Source organism: Euwallacea fornicatus, chromosome 13 (genome assembly GCF_040115645.1).
Source record: "Euwallacea fornicatus isolate EFF26 chromosome 13, ASM4011564v1, whole genome shotgun sequence".
Lineage (NCBI taxonomy): Eukaryota > Metazoa > Arthropoda > Insecta > Coleoptera > Curculionidae > Euwallacea > Euwallacea fornicatus.
This window is the reverse complement of record NC_089553.1, coordinates 2744530-2766590: the sequence shown is the minus strand read 5'-3', so window position 1 is coordinate 2766590 and position 22061 is coordinate 2744530. Positions and strand designations below refer to the sequence as shown.

General features: G+C 37.8%; 3 protein-coding genes and 1 long non-coding RNA gene across 6 annotated transcripts; 2 read left to right on the top strand and 2 right to left on the bottom strand.

Annotated features, from left to right (window-relative positions):
- Positions 1 to 275: 275 nt before the first annotated feature.
- On the top strand, positions 276 to 4533 carry LOC136343033 (ionotropic receptor 25a-like). The gene is made up of 13 exons (XM_066289402.1): positions 276 to 464; positions 527 to 652; positions 1358 to 1534; positions 1654 to 1883; positions 1939 to 2123; positions 2177 to 2300; positions 2354 to 2584; positions 2636 to 2809; positions 2862 to 3076; positions 3242 to 3631; positions 3681 to 3865; positions 3915 to 4062; positions 4115 to 4533. Exons 1-13 carry the CDS (start codon positions 302 to 304, stop codon positions 4473 to 4475), a joined length of 2709 nt encoding a protein of 902 aa, XP_066145499.1. The 5' UTR covers positions 276 to 301; the 3' UTR covers positions 4476 to 4533.
- A 1421-nt stretch (positions 4534 to 5954) lies between these two features.
- Positions 5955 to 10439, bottom strand: Letm1 (Leucine zipper and EF-hand containing transmembrane protein 1). 3 transcript variants are annotated; one of them, XM_066289318.1, is made up of 8 exons: positions 10188 to 10438; positions 9443 to 9629; positions 8876 to 9362; positions 8584 to 8822; positions 8337 to 8529; positions 7452 to 8285; positions 7144 to 7362; positions 5955 to 7046 (listed from the first exon to the last, which is right to left on the bottom strand). In XM_066289318.1, the coding sequence occupies exons 1-8, from the start codon at positions 10243 to 10245 to the stop codon at positions 6888 to 6890; spliced, it is 2376 nt and encodes a 791-aa protein (XP_066145415.1). In that variant the 5' UTR covers positions 10246 to 10438; the 3' UTR covers positions 5955 to 6887. The 3 variants fall into 3 exon arrangements, with proteins under 3 accessions (XP_066145415.1, XP_066145417.1, XP_066145416.1); XM_066289320.1 differs by having other exon boundaries at positions 6812 to 7042; positions 10188 to 10439; XM_066289319.1 differs by having other exon boundaries at positions 6940 to 7060; positions 10188 to 10439.
- Positions 10440 to 10586: 147 nt separating this feature from the next.
- On the top strand, positions 10587 to 11492 carry LOC136343034 (uncharacterized). The gene is made up of 2 exons (XR_010732729.1): positions 10587 to 11105; positions 11168 to 11492. It is a non-coding gene; the product is annotated as an uncharacterized lncRNA (long non-coding RNA).
- A 684-nt stretch (positions 11493 to 12176) lies between these two features.
- LOC136342973 (sortilin-related receptor-like) lies at positions 12177 to 21921 on the bottom strand. The gene is made up of 9 exons (XM_066289284.1): positions 21532 to 21921; positions 20308 to 20559; positions 20089 to 20250; positions 19790 to 20035; positions 19195 to 19457; positions 16927 to 18818; positions 14358 to 16760; positions 13511 to 13782; positions 12177 to 13454 (listed from the first exon to the last, which is right to left on the bottom strand). The coding sequence occupies exons 1-9, from the start codon at positions 21757 to 21759 to the stop codon at positions 12753 to 12755; spliced, it is 6420 nt and encodes a 2139-aa protein (XP_066145381.1). The 5' UTR covers positions 21760 to 21921; the 3' UTR covers positions 12177 to 12752.
- Positions 21922 to 22061: the final 140 nt, after the last annotated feature.

Genomic DNA, 22061 nt, shown 5'->3' with positions numbered 1-22061 from the left:
ATTCCTGGATACATGCAAAGATTCCATATATTCTTAGTTTGTTTGTATCTTTCCCATCACATTCGATTTCCACACGAAAATGTGATAGAAAAGTTAATAGAATTATAAATACTATATTCCGAAGAATAAGTAATCTCGACCTCGAAGAATTTATTACTTCACTTGTTACCGTGAATCAAAAATGTTTTTCATCGGCTTCTTGTGCATATTCCTTGCATTTAATAGTACTTATGGCCAAACTACGCAAAACATCAACGTCAGTAAGTGGAAATATCGTTTAATTGTAAAACGGAAATGTTTTATGATATTTTTAGTATTTGTAAATGAAGAAGGCAATGTAGTTGCCGACAAGGCCATCAATGTAGTAATGAATTACATTAAAAAAACCACAAAATTGGGCTTAAGCGTCGACTTAAAGCGAGTAGTTGGAAACAGGACTGATTCTCAAAACATTTTAGACTCATGTAAGATGTTGATAATCTCTTTACGTTCAAGAATCATTTCTTAAATATATATATATATATAGTATGTGCAACTTATCAACAAATGCTTGATTCCAATGCTCCGCCTCACTTGGTATTAGACGCAACTAGGACTGGATCAGCTTCGGAGACTGTAAAGTCGTTTACGTTGGCTTTGGGACTGCCCACAGGTAACGCATTTCGCCAGAAACTAAAACTAATAGGAAATTAATTCAAACGACCTAAGATAAATGATTAGAAAAAAAACAGAAATTTACAGTTTATGAAAATACAGGGTTCGCCTTTGGTAACTAACACAATCCTCATAAGAAAAATTATAAGTTAAATGTATTTTTGTTATTTTTTATTTATTTTTTTTTTGTTGAAAAAACCTGATACTGTAAAAATATTTTCTTACTTGATAAAACTTCCGGTCAAACCGGAAACGGACCCTTACTTCATTTTTTAAACGGAATGTGGCAGTTGGGCTAATGAAAATCGATTTTTTGTCGAGAATAAATATAATTTTCATAATGCAACGTAGTATCAATTCTCAGTTGTTTCTGATTTACTTAGATTTTTACGACTTTTTTGGACACTTGTCGAGCTTGACTAAAACTTTATTATCTACAAAACTATTTGAAGTAAATCAAAGGTGTAAATTTTAAATTACTGAAAAATCGATCAAATTTAAAACTTCTTTTCTCCTGAAAATTTAACGTTTTCCCCCTCTGTGTCTCTATCATTCTCTATAAGTGCGGCAAAGTGCACATCAGCGATATCACTATGTAGACAACCACACATACGTTCATATCAATAAAAATTTAACAATTGTGCTGTTTGAGGAGCTATTTACTAATACCAAATTCAAAAGTAAATAAATTAATTGTCTGTAGTTAGCGCGTCTTATGGCCAGCAAGGCGACTTAAAGCAATGGCGCAATTTGCAGCCCAACGAAGAAGAATATCTGGTGCAAATCTCCCCTCCAGGGGATATTATTCCTGAGATTATTCGCACCTTGGTATTGAACCAAAACATCACCAATGCGGCAATATTATATGATAACGCATTCGGTAAGCAAGAAGATGTAGCATAATAACTGAAGAATCACAAAATTTTTAAATAAAAAAATATATTTCCAATCTTGACAATATGGCGGAATTTTTTTTTTTTTTTAATCGACACTTCCTAGTGATGGATCATAAATACAAGGCCCTTCTGCAGAACGTCGCCACGCGACATTTGATAGACGAAATCAACCCTGACACAAGTAAAATCCCTGAACAATTGGACAGTTTGGTAAAATTGGATATGAAGAACTTCTTTGTTCTTGGTGATTTAGACACCATTCAAATTGTACTGGAATCTGCTGAATTGAGGAAGCTGTTTAATCGGATGTACGCCTGGCACGTTTTAACTAAGGCAAGATATGTTTCAAAAAAGAGAAAAGCATGCTTCGAAATGGTTCAATCTTCAGGATGCTGGAGATATTAAGGCATCGGTACCGAACGCCACAGTTCTATTCGCAAAGCCCTTGATGAATACTCGATATCAGGATAGACTTCGAAATATCGGGAACACTTATCAATTATCAAACGTCTTGCCGGAAATTGATGGATCGTTTTATTTCGATTTGGCATTGACTGCATTTTTGGCAATCAAGTACGTTGTTAGGACTTCATGATATTGAAAAAAATCCAACCATAGTGAATTAGGGAAATGTTGCTCGATGGATCTTGGAAGAGAAACAACGTCACTAATTTCGTCACGTGCGATGACTACGAACCGAAAAACAGCCCTAAAAGATTTAATCTGAATCTTCGCTCCTACTTACAAAAGGTACTTTCCCGTTACTTCCCATTTCCTACTTAAATAATTAAAGTCCCACATAGGAGTCTCCAGAACCGCCTACGTATGGTCCGTTTTCAATCACTAAAAACGGACTTAGCTACATGGAATTTTCCATGTTCCTTACAGCAGTTTATGTGAGGTCAAGTGCGTCAGACAAGTCTCTATCCTTCGGAGTCTGGCACGCAGGGTTTGATAACAATTTGACTCTGACCACTCCCAAAGACATGAAAAACAATACCGCTAATGTTGTTTATAGAGTGGTCGCTGTAGTGGTGAGCAATAATTAGACGGTTTAAGTCTTTACGTTCCACATCATTTCGCAGCAAAAGCCGTTTATATACAGGGACGATAACCTCCCTAAAAAATTCAAAGGCTACTGCATTGACCTTATCGATGAAATCGCTAATATACTTCAGTTTGATTACGAGATTGTGGAAGTTGGTGATGGAAAATTCGGCAATATGGATGAAAACGGCAACTGGAACGGAATCATTAAGGCTTTACTCGTAAGTTTCTGGAACTCCTCACTTAATAGGCGTTTGTTTACAGGATCTTATTGATAAGAAGGCGGACATTGGGTTGGGGTCTCTATCGGTGATGGCTGAACGTGAGAATGTTATTGACTTTACCATGCCGTACTACGATTTGGTGGGAATTACTATACTAATGAAGCTTCCAGAAATTCCCACTTCTCTCTTTAAATTTTTGACCGTCCTAGAAAACGAGGTATGGTTGTGTATTTTGGCCGCGTATTTTTTTACCAGGTAAGTATGTCGAAACCGACCCACTCAATTTTCACCATTCCATCAATAACTCAGCATTGTATTGTAAGTTGCCTAAATTTATGAGGCTACAACACCCAATTTGACTACGTTTATACCGCAGCTACTACATTACACCGCCGCACTAAACAACTAATTTTCTTGTAGCTTCCTGATGTGGGTGTTCGACAGATGGTCTCCTTATAGCTACCAAAACAATCGTCAAAAATACAAAGACGACGAGGAGAAACGAGAGTTCAACTTGAAGGAGTGCTTGTGGTTTTGCATGACTTCACTAACTCCTCAAGGAGGAGGTGAAGCTCCTAAAAATCTGTCCGGCCGTTTAGTTGCAGCAATATGGTGGCTGTTTGGCTTTATTATAATCGCCTCTTACACTGCAAATTTAGCGGCCTTTCTTACAGTTTCCCGCCTGGATACCCCCATAGAATCCTTGGACGATTTGTCCAAACAATACAAGATTCAGTATGCTCCTATTAACAGCAGCTCCACCATGACTTATTTTCAGAGAATGGCGGACATTGAGGAAAGATTTTACGAGTAGGCATTTATACCTTTAGAATCCCTAAGTTTACTTCAAATTTTTAAGAATATGGAAGGATATAAGCCTGAATGATAGTCTTAGCGATGTAGAGAGGGTTAAATTAGCTGTGTGGGATTATCCAGTGTCGGATAAGTATACGAAAATGTGGCAAGCCATGAGAGAGACGGGCTTCCCAGACAATCTCGAAGGAGCCCTGAATCGAGTGAGAGATTCGAAGTCTTCAGCTGAAGGTCTATAAAAATACAAATTTTCTGCACAGTTACTAGTGCGCTCTTGCAGGTTTTGCTTATTTAGGGGACGCAACTGATATCAGGTATCTCGAAGCCACAAGTTGCGACCTTACCGTCGTTGGCGAGGAATTTTCCAGAAAGCCTTACGCCATTGCTGTGCAACAGGGATCGCCCTTGAAAGATCAGTTCAACAAGGCGTAAATGTTTAACATTAAAGGTACTATACTTCAACAAATAACTCCTATGTAGGATCCTTCAGCTACTCAATCGACGCGAGCTTGAACGCCTCAAAGAAAAGTGGTGGAACAAGAATCCGGAAAAGAAGCAATGCGAAAAGGCTGACGAACAACAAGATGGCATCAGTATTCAAAACATCGGGGGCGTTTTTATAGTGATTTTCGTGGGAATTGGACTGGCGTGTGTTACTTTGGCTTTTGAGTATTGGTGGTACAAATACAGAAAGAATTCGAGCGTCACCAATATAGCAGGAGTCCAGCGCCAGTATACAGGACTGGACATGCTCAGTAAACAAACGGGAGAGCGATTTAATGAGAATGAAGGGGAATTGGCTTTAAAGTCTGGGAAGATGTATATCAAGCCTAGACAATAGATACGTGTGTGAGGGAAATCAGACGGGAACTAATAAAGAAATGGAATTTTCAATATCATCCACCGGCATTTATTAGAATTATAATACTGTATCTATTTGCATGCGTTACTAACGAGGTTTCTAAAAACAGTAATGTAACTGCATAACAGTAATTTTATCATCACACACCGAGATTATAAAACTCTTTTGCTATTTGGGACTGATGAAGTACCCTACTACCGAAACCCATTTTCCCTCTTTTTTGTATATCGTGTTTGTCCCTATTCAGCTTCTGAAGCCTGCTCTTCTGCATCATTAGTGTTCAATCTTTACAACACTGGGATTCTCTAGCTTGAAACTGCTGCTGAAAGATTTTTCTTTCGTATTCAACAGTGGGTGCTTCCGAACTTCTCAAGTGAGTTGATTTGATTGTGTTGAACGTTTTTTCTGAAGGGTAAATGCATCAGATTACTAGCGCATTCAGCAAACAATAAATTCGCTTAAATCGACATTGGTTACAAATTGAGCTCGTTAAGATAAAATTCACACCTTACATCACAGGTGGGGGATAAACAAAGCAATAAAGTAAACAGGGAAGTAAAACCAATTTTGTTATAATCCCTCGTGAATCGAAAAAGGTAGCGTGTTAACAATTGAAAGATTTTTTAGCCTTGGTACTCTTTAAAAATTTCATATCGTCCATCTTTATCAGTAGGTATCGATTTATGTGTATATTGCCAAAAGACTAACCAACTAGACCATAAAACCAGCAAAATAACATAAGATAAAAACTAATTTAATCGCGTGACGGAGTAACACAAAAAATTCAGAAGTAGGTCTAATTGAACACTAAGAAGGGAACTTTAAGTAATAGAAAAATATTGCTCCGGTGCAGAACAGACGACTGATCACATAGGCATATACTAGATAGTCACCGACATTGCTACTCATATCAATATTAGAGTAGATTGATTCCTTCATACGAAAATTACAGGTAACATTATTGAATTTTGAGATTCATCTAATCGTAACAGATCTGAATCCGATTAAAACGATTTCTTTGTAACCTTTGATTATCTTAATATCATTTTTGTAAAATACCCAACGATCAATTACAATGGAAAATAAAGTAACGAAAGTAGTACCCTTCTTGACAACTTGGCGATTAAGAATGTTTTACAGATCATCCTAGCTTTCTATCAAAAACCCGTAATTTTGAAAGGTCCTTTAACTACCATTCTAATCATAGTCTATGAGCAAAAGTAAATCTGCCATTAGCCCTGAAGGTAAGAGCAGAGAAAATATCACATTTATTTTCTTGGTATTATGACTGAACACGCTTAACCAAATCCTTCTTTGTAACCCTTAATCTCGTAAACTAATGAATAAACTTCTATTTAATACTTCACAGACAGCGTGTACTAATAATCTTTCTGGTGTTAAGGCTAATGACCCACAGCAACTTCATTTGTGCAAAAGAATGGAAAATAATGTACCATATAACTTAAAAAACATAAATAACGTTTATTTATATCTTTTACATTTCACAGTTAGGTACACTTCAAATAAACGCAAAACCCAATATTTTATATCACAAAATAACTATCGACTTCTTACTAGCATTCTGCACCAAAATGGAAAAAAGAAACAGCCTTACGAAAACCCGCGTTTCTTTCACGTCTATAAGTCACCGCTACATAATGGAATTGCAGGTCGTTTGAACCCATTATTGGGCAGATTCGTTTCCAACATTAACGAAAACTGTTTGTTTTCATTGACCTTTTCATATATTGAATTTCATTCAGGACCGGTTTTTTCGGTGTCCAGATACTAAAAGATAGCTACCAGTTAATAACTAACTGGCAGACGAAGCGTTTTTCAAGCTGCTGCTAAGTTTAACCCCAATACTTGAAGTAAACACAAATATGTAAAACATTTCTCTTGAAGACACTTACTTTAATTGAAAGTTATTCTTGATTGCAAGTTACTTTATACGTAATTTAGCAAGACACTGAAAAACCGATACTTTTAGAAATAAATACTATAGTACAGGGGACGTCTGAAATTTAAGAAAAGTGAAAAGACTTAAGAGAAAGTAATTTCTTATATGTTTTGATTACATTTCATAGTTTTTTTGCTCTGGAAATTTATGGACTGAATTATTAATGTGTTTTTAACTTTAACAACAAAATAGTTTCCATGGAAACGAAGAATCTAATCAACACTATGGCTCCGTTTCAACGAAAACTGATTTAGAGTTACAATTAGCAGCCAATTCGCAAATAAGTGTACAGTTTGGCCCTAAAAGTGGTAAATTAACCTAAATCTATAATGGCTACATCTATTGCGAATTTCAGAAATCCCCACACAAAACAATAAAAACGACCGTATTTAACTTATATTGAAGCGTTTTGCGCTTGTGCGCAGTCTTTTTTACAACATTTTGGAATCGTTTTTAGTTGATTTATCGAAACCAGACGGGGGTATGATTGGGGAGTCCACCTTGGTTTCGGTCACCGAAATTTCTTTTTGCCCCTTGACTCCTTCCAATTTGGCCCCTTCTTTCACTTCCGGACTTTCTGCTATTTCTTCCTTGGGACAAGAATCTGTGATTAGACACATAAAAGTTTACTAAATAACGCCTGTTATGCTCATATTTGCGATACAAGCGGCGTTGGACCATTTTTACCTTGTTGGGATCTTCGCGATGAGAAGATTTTAGCTCTGCATTATCGGTTTTGACCTCTCGCAACAGCTTTTCGGCTTGCTTCGCTTCCTTGTCTTTCTGCAACGCTTTCTCGATTTTGTCTTCGACTTCCAAGATTTCCTCTTTATCGATTAGTTCGATCAATTCGTCCACTTGTTTACTGTTCAGTTTCACATTTTCTTTGCCGATTATTTCTATTACCTAAAACAGATGTTATTCTCCAGACATTGAATATTGCGGATGCATCTTTACAAGATTTCTAAAATGCAGAACATATGAAAATTTCTTACCTTCAATACGTCATCAATTTTCAAAGATCCATCGTGATCATCGTCCATTTTCCTCAAAACACTAGAGATCTTTTCTAGTCGACTCTGATCCGGTACATCCTTTATCTTCTGAATGGCGGCCACAATGTCATCGATTTTCAGCAATTCCTCCTTCTTTTTGTCGCTTGCTTCAGTTTCCAGATCCTTCTTCAACTGCGCCTCCTTCTTCTCCAGATCAACCAGTAACCGATCCATTTTACTGATCATCCTATTCACGCTCTTAAATAGTCTCTTGGCGGCTTTAGTCTCTTTAATTTCAGGTTGTGGTGTGTCTGCAACCACCTTTGCCAAGTCCTCTACGTCCTCTTCATAGTCGGCCATTTCTGCTTTAAGTTCCTGTATCTCCTCCTTCTCGACGATCAGCTTCTTCTCTTTCGAAACAGTGTCTATTGCATTCTCGATTATTTGAATGTCCTTTGTGTGCAAGTCCTCTTCTTTCACCTTCTCAACCCTTTCCAGCTTCTCCGTGGATATCCGCAGAGCTGTGTCTTCAATAATTGGAGTAGTGGTTGTAGAGATAATCGGAGCTTTGTCCACGAGCAATTCTTTCTCTTCTAATTTCCTTGTTTCTTCTTTATGCTCCTTGCGCTCCTCTTTAATTTTCTTTTCTTCCTCCTTGATCAATTCTAGTCGAATCTTGTTATCAATCTTGCCTTCTTTCTCTCCAATAGCCGCCTGGGTTTGCTTGACAATCGTTTCGGGTAAAGAGGAAATTGTGGCCTTGAGTTTATCGCTTGTTGGTATTGTTTCCGGCAACATTAAAGCTCTTGATAAAAGTAAAAGTGATGGAGGAACCTAATACCAAAATCAGTGAATCAAAAAATCCTCCATTTTTGATCTGCAAACCTTTTCATTTAGACTCAAATCTAACCATTGGTTTAACTGAGACCGTAATCGTTCTTCAGAGACCCCATAAGCTCTCATCCCTCTCGCCCTGCAAGCTTGCTGCACCTCTCCTAAAGTCAATGAATGCACCCCTTCTTTTTGTATCATCTTATCGTCTGCGGCCAACTGCCTCAGTTTCATCCTAAGTTGGAAACTATAAAAAACCATGAAACTCTTTTAATATAACAAGTTTTATGCAACTCAATACCGTAAAAAATTGTTAGTTCCTAAAGTATGAACATCTAACACTCTACATAAAGCCATTAGCTGGCTTCGGGTTAAGGAATCCAAGGTAATTTCATCCTCAAACAACTTGGAAAATTTCATTATGTCCTCATTCGAGACAGCTTGGCCTGAAGTACGAACTTTGCCAAACCACTCAACAAATTCTTTGGCTCTCTCAGAATATCGATCCTTGTGTTGTACTGACATGCTATCTAAAGTGCCCTGGAAATAAAGAGATTGTCAAATAAAGACAGCAAATTCATTTAAAAAATCACCTGCAGAAATTTCGCCATTTCCAATTTAACTTTCAAGTTTTGTTTTACTTTATCCTCTTTCTCAGAAGTTGTCTGGAATGTACTGGGCAACATTCCAGGGAATAATTTAATGAAAACAGGCAAGAGAAGCTCCATAAAAGGTACAATAATGAACACTGAAAACGGCAGTAATCGAAACAAATCTCCAACAGTTCGAGTGAGCAGCCGATATTCTCGCCTTGTTAAGGTTTTTCCTTTCAGCACCCTCCAAACCAGACCTGCTGATATCTTTACATCTATGCCCAGCAAGCGGAAGCCATGGTAATAATGAACAAGTTCATCTACAATTTTTTGCTTCAGGGACTTTTTTACCACTTTACTGGGCGCGAGTTCAGGGATTTTTGCTACTTCTTCTTTTTGTTTTTTTAATTCCTGAACAGTTACTTCAATTTTTGAGGAGGGTTTTAATGGTTCCTTGTCATAATGAAATGCAGATAAGGATATAAACCTGGAAGTTGGGAAAAGCATTAAGATTTAACTCAGTTCTACTTAAAATTATTTAGTCTGAGTACTTTGAGTTTCACTCACCTTGCATCAATTCTCAGTGGTTTTAATACATTGTTCACAGAAATTTCAGGACAAATTAAGATCCCTGATTGACTGGACAAGATATATGAGTTTCTATACAGTTTTCGACAGTCTTGACGCGCAACATTTGTCGAATGAGAGATTGAAGCACATGTACAGGAGTAGTTTAAGTAACCCTGCCATGAACCTAAATTAATATTTGATGTACAGGGTGCATAGGATTAATAACCAATTCATTAGGTGATAATGAGGCAAAAGTTACGGTAAATAAAAATTTGAAAACCAGTTCTAAATTTTGCTGTCAAAATGCATAGTGCTATTCAAAACATATGTAAGTCATACATATTTAGTCACAACCTCTTGTATTCTATCCCACTGACAGCAATAGAAATTTTTTAATATCAATAGCAGATTTGTAGTACATTTTTTAGCTTAGTAGTCTCTAAATTGAAATTATATCCATCTAACTGGAGTGATATTTAAAATATTTAGAAAAAATCTTTATGGGGCGCTATCTTCAAAATGCTGTAGCTCCCTTAGAATTTATTCTCGGACTCATGTCCATAGAAACTTTTTTCTTATTTTCACCGAAAGAATTAAATAAAAAGTTAAAATAAAAACACCCTACTTCCAAACACCTTGTTTTGCTTGACAACAGATAATTTCCATTCAACTTACATAATGAAATATTAATTTCTATAATTCTAACCCCAAATATATTGAGAAACGTAATGAAAATACTTACAATTCCACAGTTTTGAGCAGGAATTTCTCAAACGACTTGTCCGCACAAACACGTACATTTTCCCCTTTTTAAGAAGATGTAACAATTATTTAAAGTAGTTGTCATAAACTCTAAATCAACGGATCATAAATCGATACTGTATTATTCGCAGTTTTTCTTTATTTTTGTAATACTACTCATTTAATTATTGAATAATGTATATTACACAAATTTCCAAAATTTTCCAACCATGCCAATTTTTTTTTGTTTGTCAAGATGACAAATGAAAACTTGGTGACGGGAAACGGACTGGTGCTGACAAGACAGTGACAGTAAATGTCACTGTCTTGTCTGTCACAAAACTAGCCTGAATAGCGCATACTAGTTATATTTCCTTTATTTACTAGTGTGAAATTGAGACGTAAAATAGTCATTCGCCCCGTGACTAAGGTTTATAATAAAATTGGCTTGTTAGGAAAAGGATTTTCAGATTCGGACTGATTCCTGTCAGCTGATTTTAGGTTAATCCTATTGGCTAATTGTATTGAGATTAAATCTGATTGGTTGTAGAACAGCTGACGGATCAATTCAATTCATATCTTTTTGCCGAAAAAACGTATTGTGTAACGGAAGTTTGAAACAAATATTTTTAATAAACAAAATGTCCGAAAGTTCCGGTAATGAGATAATCAATCAAGGCGAAATTTTTCGTACTATTTCTTCAGAAGCTTCTAAAAGAAGAGTTTCACTTTTCGACGCCAAAGAGAGTGATTCTAACAGTGAAGAAGAGAATGTCGATGATCTCTTGCAAGAATGGGACCGTCGTTTTGGCCACTATCATGTCAAAATAAAGGAAATTGCATACCCTGATGACTATGTCCAAAAACTCCACACAGAAAGAGAGTCTTGCATTTCATCTCTTCGTCAAATGATAACAATGTAGGAAAATTAACAATTAATATTTGTAAGATATATTTATAATATTCTACTAACTCGACTAGGTGCCAAGAAATGGTTCAAAAGTCTAAAAGCAAAGAAATAATCGAATATTGTGAGCTCTCGGCGGACCGGATAGAGAAGTTTCAAGATATTGATTCCAAGATTGATCAGTACTTGGAGGAGGCCGATAAGAAATTGAAACAACTAGAAATTTCCACTGCCATGCATCACCAGAGGGTTGAAGCACAAGAGAGAGATGTTCAATTAGTTGATATGCTAATAAATGCCAAAATCAAAAATCGTATTTAGTTTAAATCGATTTATTATATTCTAATTTTTAGTGGTAAATCTTGCTTATTTTAAATAAATAAATTTGTTTTCCTTGGATTTTTACTTAACTTTTTGAAATAAAGCTGTGAAGTACGTCATTGATTTTGCAAAGACCAAACTTTGAGGCCAAAAATTTTATTTTTAGTGACAATAAGGTGCATGGAAATTTTATGCTAAAAAAATAGGGGAAAATTGGGTGCTCCGATTTCAATGAGATTTGATTCCGCAGTAGATATACAGTGTAGCTTTAACATGCCGCGGCTAAAACTCGAATTCCACAACTTCAATTTTTTGGTTCAAAAATTTTCATAGTATTTTTCGGACCCGAAAATCATAATTCTCCGATTCAAATTTTGACCGCGGCATACGATAACTCGTGTCCACTTCGGAACCCAATTTCGCTGACATCGGAACATTCAATTTTGACTTACTTCTTTTTAATATAAAAGTACCATGTACGCCATTAGGTCTTCGAAGATCTGTATTGAAAGTAGCATATTACTCAAAATATTACAGTTCCTATCAGGAAAGCAGAAGTACAAGGAGGTAAATTATTTAGCTCCTGATAGTTCTCGAACGACTTTCGACAAGTTATTATGCATGCACATTTCACTGAAATTTTACATTTTGTATCAGGAATACAGAAATACGAAGAGGTATATTTAGAGTAATTGTCAACATTCGTATCTTTTGATACTGGACATTCACAAGGGATTTTTAACAGGAAAATAAAATAACAAATTCATATAGGTATATGTCTTTATTTGAGCTAACGTACAACATTAGGTATTTAGTCAAGGTACAGTAGAAGCTAAACATAATCCACAGTCAAATTCCCATTACGCAAACTCTCAAAAAACCTAACTCAAGATATCACAGAAATTTGACTTAAAAATAATAACCCTACAATAGTCTGTACAAAACCATGAGCACGAAATGTGGAGTTTCAATGGCCAAATTCAGCAAAAGTAATAGATGTGCAACTTATTGCATTATGCACAAGAAGTTCCAACATTTGCAGAACTGTTGCCTCTGTTGAACATGGCCAATGTTATTTTCACTAATTCATCTGAATTTACAAGAACTGAATTCACAAACGCAGCTTTCAAGTGTAATTAAGAAAATGAAAAATAGTGTGTTTTCATTTTTTAATTATCATATTGCTGGTTAATATGAGCAATCATAGAAATACATATAAATTTGAAAATGTTACAACAATTCTAAATTTACTTATAGAATATTGGACAATACTGTCATTAATCAGACCAACCCTGGTAACCAACGAAGTCTCAGTTCTCGTAAAATACTGATTTATTACTAAGCTACAACCAGAGGCTCATCGTCAGAAAAACCCATAATTCTGGGACTTTCCTCCTCTTCCAGCCCGTTGTCGTCAAAAGTTGCAGCTCCCGAGCGAGAACTATAATGAGAACTTGCGAAACGTACAAAACTGTTTTGGAGACGCCGGTTACGGATCACCAAGAACAAAATCACCGCAATCAACGAGATTAAAATCAACAAACTCGGGATTATGATCGCGGGTAAATTGACTGAACTTTCCACAATCAATTTCTCGCTGATTTTACTTAAAGTCTCTGAACGAGAAGAGCTTAAGCCCTTTTTAGTTTTAATTCTCACGGCGAAAGAGTAAATCATCGAGGAATCGTTGGTGTAAACAAAAGGAGGGCCATCAACATTAAATTTTTGGGCAGTGGTTTCGTTAAGAATTAATCCATCTTGAACTAAGATTTCGTATGAGAAGGGACCGTTTGGTTTAACATCTGGCTCGTTCCAGAACAGGGAAAAACTGCCATTAACCTCAGGAATAAGTTTCACCCCTGATGGAGGATAAATTTGAGGGGCTTCATAGATTACCGGTTTGGATTCTGTAGCGTTGGCAGCCGAGTTCGAAACACTGATACTATATATACCTCCGTGCTCAACTTTGACGGTATGATTCAACTTGTTTTTCACATTTAAAGCCCAAAACCTATTGGTAGTTGTCTCAGTAATATAAATCTGCAAATAAGTAATTTCTCAATCCAATTAACTGCCGAAACAGTGTTATGACTTACAATATAGGAGACATTTTCGGTTGGGCCGCAACTGGGTTCCCAGCTGATGACCATCTTTAAAGGGTTTGCTGGATCGATTTGCGGCTCCACTTTCAGGTTCTTGGGGGGAGCTTTTGGGTTTGAGGTCGTAATTAAGACTTGTTGATATTTATGTTGGTTTAAAAACGGTCCGACGCCAAAGGGACCCACTAAACCCACGGAGAATAAATAGGTTTCGCAGGCTTCCAAGTTGGATATGGTGGCGCTTAGGCTAGATGTATTGTAAGATGCAGCTGTAAAAAACATCGTTGGATATAAAGAAACTCCCGTCTATGGATTAAAATAAAACTAATCAAAAATGTATTCTACATTTTTGTATATTCAGCAGAAGAATATCGAAAACAAAAAGAAAATCCAAATTTCCTAACTATTAGACAGTCCCTCCCACTGTGTTATTCCGAAATGACAAACGTTACCAGGGGTGTTTTACAAGTGCCGTTAAGTACCAGGCACTGGTATAAATAAAAACTTACAGATAAACCGTCTAACAATCAAAAAAGAAACTGCAAGAATGATCGGTAACGAACTCTTTCTAAAGACTTCCAGTGAGCGTGAAAAATACAAATCGCGCTTAAAAGAGCTGCAAGCTGGATTAAACTTTGGAATCTACCCTCGTAATTTTTGTTCTGCGTAATACAGTTGAGTCGTGCATAGGCAACCAGGCATACACAAAAAAACGACATTAAATACATAACTTTAGTCCGTTGATTAAGGTATAACGAGCAACAATATTTCAAAGAAGCCAATTTTTTGTTAATAGATACTAAATCAAAAGAAACTATTATAAACTTTAACATTAGAAACTCACGTTTGTAAAGCTCCATCAAAGTAGTACCATAATAAACTCCATACTCCCATGTCACTTTAGCAGTTTTCACAGGGCGATCCCACGACAGCTTCACAGAAGTCCCCACATCCTTCATGACTTTCAACTGTGTAATTTCAATAGAGGGCAACTCGGTGCCTGCAATGGTAAACTTCACCCTAGACCGAGGGCCATCAAACCCATTGCAAATAGCGTATATTTCTAAGAAATATTTAACACCCGGAGCTAGAATTAAGGAAATGTTGTGATCCTTTGTTGTGTATGACGGCAGATGCGGGTAGTCACGAGGAGTGGTGACGTTGATGATGAACATATCTGCATGACCTTCGTAAGACCACGAAAGCTTCACATTAGAAGCTTCTCCGGTGGTATTAACATTCTTCTGAGTCACCACCAAATGATGAACTGCATGAACTACAGTCTCACCATCAAAGAAAATGGTCGCTGGAGAAGATTGACTTCCCTCATATTTCCCATTGAAGGCGGAAACTACGAAAGTGTACGACTGGTTGTGTTGGAAATCAGCAGAGAGGAGATGAGACGTTTCGTTTCCGTTTAGTTTCAGTTTGATTGGAGGGGATTCTGCAGGCGTCCAAAGGATTTGGTAGTTTTTAATTATCCCATTGGGATTCAGAGGTTTATCCCATGAAACCAGCACGTGCGAGCCGTTTTGCTGTTTGGCACGGACATTTAATGGGGCAGAAGGTACTCCCTCTTGAGTAGTGTAGATATAATATCTAGCTGGAGGAAAGACGGTACTTTTCCCCTTTTCCCGCACAAACACAGTCATATTGTATCGGGTGAAAGGCTGCAACCCCTTGAATTTGAATTCGGTTTCATCGATCCAGCTCTCGTTACGCCACTTCCCTTCAGAAGTCTTGCTAATCGAGGGCAAAAATTCCAGCTTTACGTCAGACTTCAAAGGGGCAAAGGCCCAGTATAAAAGCAGGCTGTTCTCATTTGAATCCTTTATACCTATCCCCATTTGCATTACTTGATAGACTCTTTGTTTGTTAGTGCAATTATGCTCATCGTAGCCGTCGGAACAATGAGCTTTGCCATCGCACCTCACCGACAAAGGGAAACAGCTTCCTCCGTCACAAGGGAAGAATCCGATGCTGCAGCTTGGAGTTGCAGGTTCGTTGGGTAAATATGCCTCTTGGCAATAGGTTTCGTCAGATTGATCCGGACAGTCAGGGATTCCATTGCAAACTTTCGCCCTAGAAATGCAACTTCCGTCCATTGTACACTTGAATTGAGTCAAGTGACAAACTGTGGACTCTTCGCAGCTCTGCTCGTCTTCTCCATTGGGACAATCTTGACTTCCATCACACACCCATGAAGATTGAATACAGTTACCTGAAAGGCATCTGAACTGATTGTTTCCGCAAACTACGGTAGGACGTCTTGTCGAGGTAGAAACTGCAGGACTTCCTGTAGGTATCACTTTAGAGCACTCCAATTCATCACTGGCATCCTCGCAGTCTTCTACAGAATCACATCTCCACCAAAAGGGAATGCAGTGTTCGTTTTTGCACTTGAACATCCAGTCCTGACACGTTCTGTTCTTGGGTTGGAAAGCGGATGGTATTTTAGATATCTCCGGTTTGTTGCTGGTGCAATTTTTTTCATCTCTGCCATCGAAGCAATCGCTATCTCCATCGCAGACCCACGTCTGGAATATGCAGCGGTTACGCGGAGGCCCGCAAGCAAATTGCGTATCTGAACAGACATTTTGTTCGCACTCTAATTCATCTGTACCGTCCCGACAATCGGGCTCTTCATCGCACTTCCACGTGCTGGGAATGCACTTAACAGCCCCGCCAGCGCATGTAAATTCATCGTCTTTACACTGTGTGGGTACATTCGGATCACAGCCTAATTCATCTGAATTGTCCCGGCAATCGTTCTCCCCATCACATCTCCAATTCTTAGATATGCATCTCCCATTCTCGCACTGAAACTGATTGTCCGTACAATTCTGCTTAGGACAATTTTTCTCATCCGACCCATCTAAGCAATCAGTGTCGTAGTCGCATTTCCAATAAGGTGGCAAGCACTTTCCGTCACCACAAGTGTGAAAATTGAACGGACACGTAGAAAGCCCACACCTTAACTCGTCTGAATTATCTCCGCAATCGTCTTCCCCGTCGCATATCCATCCTCTTGGCACGCAGAGCCCGTTTCCGCAGGAGAAATGCTCGGTACTACAGGAACTGCCTACTGAGGCACAGGTGCCGTTGCTCAAGGGGGGATACCCACCGGGACAGAGGCAGGCGCCCTCTTTGCTAACATCCATGCCATCCGGGCAAAGGCAAGTGAACTTGTTTTTGGGTAGGCCTACGCAGATATGGCTGCAGGAGGCATTGAAGCAGGCGTTTTTACCTTAAAAGAAATTCTATGTAAGAAAATACCCTAGGAAAAGAGGAAAATAGAAAAGGTGTATACAATATGAAATAATGTCATCCAACGACTCATTGCATGATTCCATATACTTTCACCCTGGATTATACGCAATGCCTGCAAATTAGTTTAGGCGTGATTTACTTACCGATTTGCAAACCGTGGGCATAGACCTTCAGGTCCATAAGTCCTGGAAGATCCTTAACGACAACCTCGATGCCTTTGTAGACATCCTTATCGCTGCTATAAATTGCATTCTTCTTCCAGTCGTCCCAGTACATGTTGCTCTTGAAGACAGCAACAGCAAACGGATGAGAGACGACATTGGAAGCGTGCACCACATTGACGAACGCATCTCCATGTAAATCGGAACTTCCTATGTAGTCTCTGCGAGCATCCACCCAATAGATACGGTTGGCGATGTAGTCTACCGTGATTCCATTGGGCCACTCCACCTTGTCGCTACCAAATAAGGTTTTTGTGTTAGATCCGTCTAAGTTGGCGCGATTAACTGATGGAATCTCCGGTGACCAATCAGTCCAAAACAAATAGCCTGCCTGAGGGTGTACGGCAATTCCCCGAGGTTTTTTCAACGTCTTATTGTCCAAAATAGTCTTCCTCATGCGTCCGCTGTGGTTAATGTCAGTTCTAATAAGCTCGATCTTAGCCCTACTCCCGTCGACAAAATAGAGAGTTTTAGAGATCCAATCATAGGCCATTCCTTCAATCGACGCCAAATCGTTAGAAACCAAAGTTTCTAGTTTACTTCCATTAGAGAAACACTGCCTATTGATGGTATCCAAGTTTATGTCCGCCCAATAAATGCAATTGTTTTCCATATCAAAATCAATGGCTATTACATTCTTTAGATTTTTAATTGGCAAGGGCTCGAGAGTATGAGTGATTAAATTATAACGGGAAATGTTTTCCCGTTGGGCGAACAAAAGAAAATCATCAATTTCCTTAAAAGGACAAGGCACATTGTCGGGAAGATAATGTTGTCCGAAGCCTTGAACACACTGATCTCCTGGAATTTTCCTATATCCTTTAGTGCGCATATAAAACTCTCCAGGCTTGCACGATTCTGGTGCTTTAAATGGATCATAACTAATGAAAATTTTATCTTGAACACATCTTGGTACTTTATTCAGAACTTTCTTGAAACCAAAATCACACTCGAAATCCAACACATCGCAATCGCAAGGTTTCTTTGAAACCACTCTAGTGTAATCCTGTCCATTTAAACATCGCGCATATCGAAGTCTTCGTTGATAAGTTGTTTGTTCCCCCATTACGCAAGGAATGTAGCTACGAGTATCGTCACTCTGACTGGGAGACCACATCTTGTAGTCTTCCTCGGTGCACATTTTAGGTAAGGCCTTGCTGAAATCTGCCTTGACAATTATCCAGTTGTGTTCTTTCGGCAAAGATCCGAACATTGTGAACACCGTAGTGTTCTCTCCAGGTTCAGTCATTAATCCATACAGTCGTATTTCATCGTTGTGGAATTGGGTAATATTCCAAGTTTCCCCTTCATCGGTCGAAAACAAAATGCTTCGGGTCTCTCCTTTAGTTTTGTGGTATTTCACCGCGGACAAAATCCCTCCGTGATCGCCCATATTGAACAAATACAGCTCCCTTAAAGTTTGCCTCCATGTTAAGCCTCCATCCAAACTAATATAAACACCATAATGTCCTTTTAAGCTCGATCCCAGCACCCCCGTGGCAATTATGGTGCCGGGCGCCGATTTGCTCGACAAAATAGGAGCCGATCGGCTTTCAGGGTACAGTTGACTGAATTTCTGGCTCAAGTGTAAAGAGCATCCGTTGGATAAAATGCACGTTTCCTGCCCTTCAACATCCATTGCAGGAGCTTGGATTGGTCTCCAGGAAGCTCCGTGATCGAAGGTGATGAGAGTGGATAAATGCTGCGGTCCCAGGTTATTATTAATGGGTTTTGAAGTAACTTTTGAAGCGATGTAGATGCCGGTCAGGCCCTCTACTTTGTAAACGTCGGCAAATGGTTCTTCTGATATGTGGCTAAAGAAAAATTGATTAAACAATTTGAAAGTTGTTGTCTCTACCATTCAAATTGTGAGAAAATGAATTTAAGGGATATGATATGCTATTGATTTGTGTAACACCATACTGTAAAATTTCCACTACACCTAGTCAAATCATAGCAACGATCGGTACCGACTAGAGACCTGGCGATTCACCAAATTATCAAGAAGCCCTGGTTTAAATTCTGACCTTCTAGTAAAGGAATTAACATTAAATAATTGACTTGTTACAAGTATTTAATGTTATACAGTTTCTCCGATAGTTTACTTTTGAATGTTACTCAAATAATTCTGTTCTCTTAAGGATACAGCTAATCTAAATGCTTGACAAATAATTTTCTTTTCCAACTTACTGTAGCAATGTGCCTTGCCAAGTACTGTTCGGGAAAAATGCAAAGACGTCCTCTATGGACAAAGTAAACCACACCTTTCCATATTTGCCATTCAAGTTGTCGGAAACATATAGGTTGGAACTGGTTGTTGAATGACTGGTCGCTACCAGGGCTCTACCGCCAGTGACGTCAGCAATAAAGAAATTGGACACTTCCTCTGTAGTGTCAAAAACGCAAGGTAGCTGTTTACTCAGTTTATAGGAGACGTACAAATCAAGTCCGCCCTAAAATGTAAAAAGAATTCCAATAAAATAAAATTTTGACCACCCTGTATGTTGTCAATAATTCGTCTCTAAACACTGTTTTTCGTGTTAGCTGGAACAAAAGCACAATGAATCTTTATCAAATAAACGACATTCAAAAAGCAAATAAACAAGGGTCTTTATATTTAGACTGTAAACAAGGCATATTCAGTGAGTCGGGTCAAAGTGTGGGTAATATTTTTACTTCGTCCCGGACGTGTTATTTTATTAATCCTAAGTGGGAGCAATTTTCCAATTAGGAAAGTTGCCCGTGGCAATTGTGCCAGACGCAGCTGCCTTTAAGTGGAACTTACCTTAGAATTGTTCTTGGTGGTAAAAAGATAATCGCCTTTAATGAAAAAATCCTTAATGTTGGTGGCGTACACCTGGCTCACGCGATTCCTGAACAGATTGCTCGAATGAATTATGCTTCCGAGGCCATTTGGCTCGTTTCTCTGCACAAGTAACCTTTGTGTGTCGCCTTCTTTAATCCAGAAGAAAGCTTTGACAAATTCATGGGCTTGCTTAAACGTTTTTCCAAAATCCTCAGTAATCCATAACTGCAATACATTGCTATAAAACCTTTTATTCAAACCCAAAAGGTCCCACGAACCTTGTTGTTTGTGTCATTCTTATCCAATATTACGAATATATTCGAAAATAAGTCGTGAAAAGACAACTCACTTGGGGTGAATTTCAACGCAATTCTTTGGAAGTCCTTACCGTGATTTGTGGTTAAGTAAAGCATGTTATGAAGGACGTCCGTAAACACGAACTAAAAATGCATTGTTACAATTGCGCCTCTATTTCCAAGTGGGTATAGGAAACGTACATGGGTATTATATCTGGGGTGGTTGTAGAACTTCTCCAATGTAGCATAGCTGCCATTGAGCAACTTGAACTGCTCAGTTTTATTAATGTAAGTGTCCCCGTCGTCGTATGAAATGAAAACGGCTGATGGACTTGCAGGTTTAAAATCAAACAGGGAAACGGCAGGATCTCGGGCCAGACATATAACAACTTTACTGTTTTCGCCCACCCAGTGAACCATTAATTGTTTGTGGCTATCATTTAAGTGGTTTACCTAAATGCATTAATAATAAAAACCAACTATTTATGATTCACGTTTGACATTGATTTTTTTTTTAGAAAATGAATAATGTTTTTCGTTTCATGCAATGAACCACTGCTATATCTTTTTGCATAGTTATAAAATTGCTTTTTTAGACTAAAAAATTATATCTAATATTTTATTCAATCAAGACTGCTATTATGGGGGGCATTCACTATTTATACTTGCAAGCTAATTTCCATAAAAATATTGACATAACGTTCAAGTACTAATCAGGTTCTTCCTTCGTTTCTGTGAAAACTAGCTTAATATAAAAGTTAACACTATATTTATAATTTTGCTCCTAATTTGAGCAACATCTGCTAAATCATAAAAAAAATACTTATTTGAAACTTCTCATAAATCAATTGGTATTGCAAATTAAAATTTGTTTTTAAACCAATCTATTACATCGTGGCTTATTAGTCACTCAAATTATTATTTTCCAAGTTGTTATCTACAAATATTTGGAAAATATGTACGTCTGATAAGATTGTTGTTAAAAATACCTGTTTTATCTGTCTGTCCTACTCCTGAGGCTAAGTAAAAACTAGTTTTCTACTCAATTTCTTTAAGGTAGTTTACTGTTGATGACAAGAACCTATGGTGGTTTACAGGTTGTTCCAAATTATGCATCAACATAGAATATCTTTAATAACATTAACAATAAAGAAAAGCTAACCTCATGTCTTAATCCTCTGATATATTATAATAAAGATCCCTTCTTGAAAGATTTCCTAGTGACATTGATAGTAGCACTTTTTAACAACACATCGTTTGTATCTTTGCGTTAATGATGACAAATATCCACTTGCAGGCAAACAATTTGGGACATTCTGTATATACATTCATGACACCTTTATCTTTGGCTATTTACTTACAGAAAAAACGAGTTCAGTGAAAACTAATCTTAAGCAATTAAGTACTGTTAAACATTAAAGGTACCTTGAATACGGCAAACTCATCATCAATACTACTTGTAGTGTCGGGCTCAGCTGTCCTTCTAAACCTATGCATTGACTCCTCGGTAAAGTCAGGAGTGTCCTCTTGAATGAAATTAAATATCGTGCCCACAGAGGGTTCCGGAGCTCCGAACAAAGTCTTTTGCGCACCACTATTGACGCTCGCCCCCCAATTTGGGGCCAAGCAGAGTATAACCAATGCCAAAATCATCGCAACAGGGTCTCCGATATGCTGCAAAGGATTTTATCGCGTTTTGTCAACGTTCAGCTTTTATCACAAGAAACACGATTCAACAAATAAACTCCTAACAAACTCATAAGCACCTAATCAACTCAATTACTCTACTGACAAAGCAAATTGTAATTTGGGAAATAAGGCAACTATTGAAATTTTTGACAAACAATTTTGACATGTTTACGTTTATCTCCCTGATACTGACATTTATACAATTCATTTCTTGATTCAGAACAGTAGCAATATCTCTATTTTGCTTGAATTAATGAATTTAGATA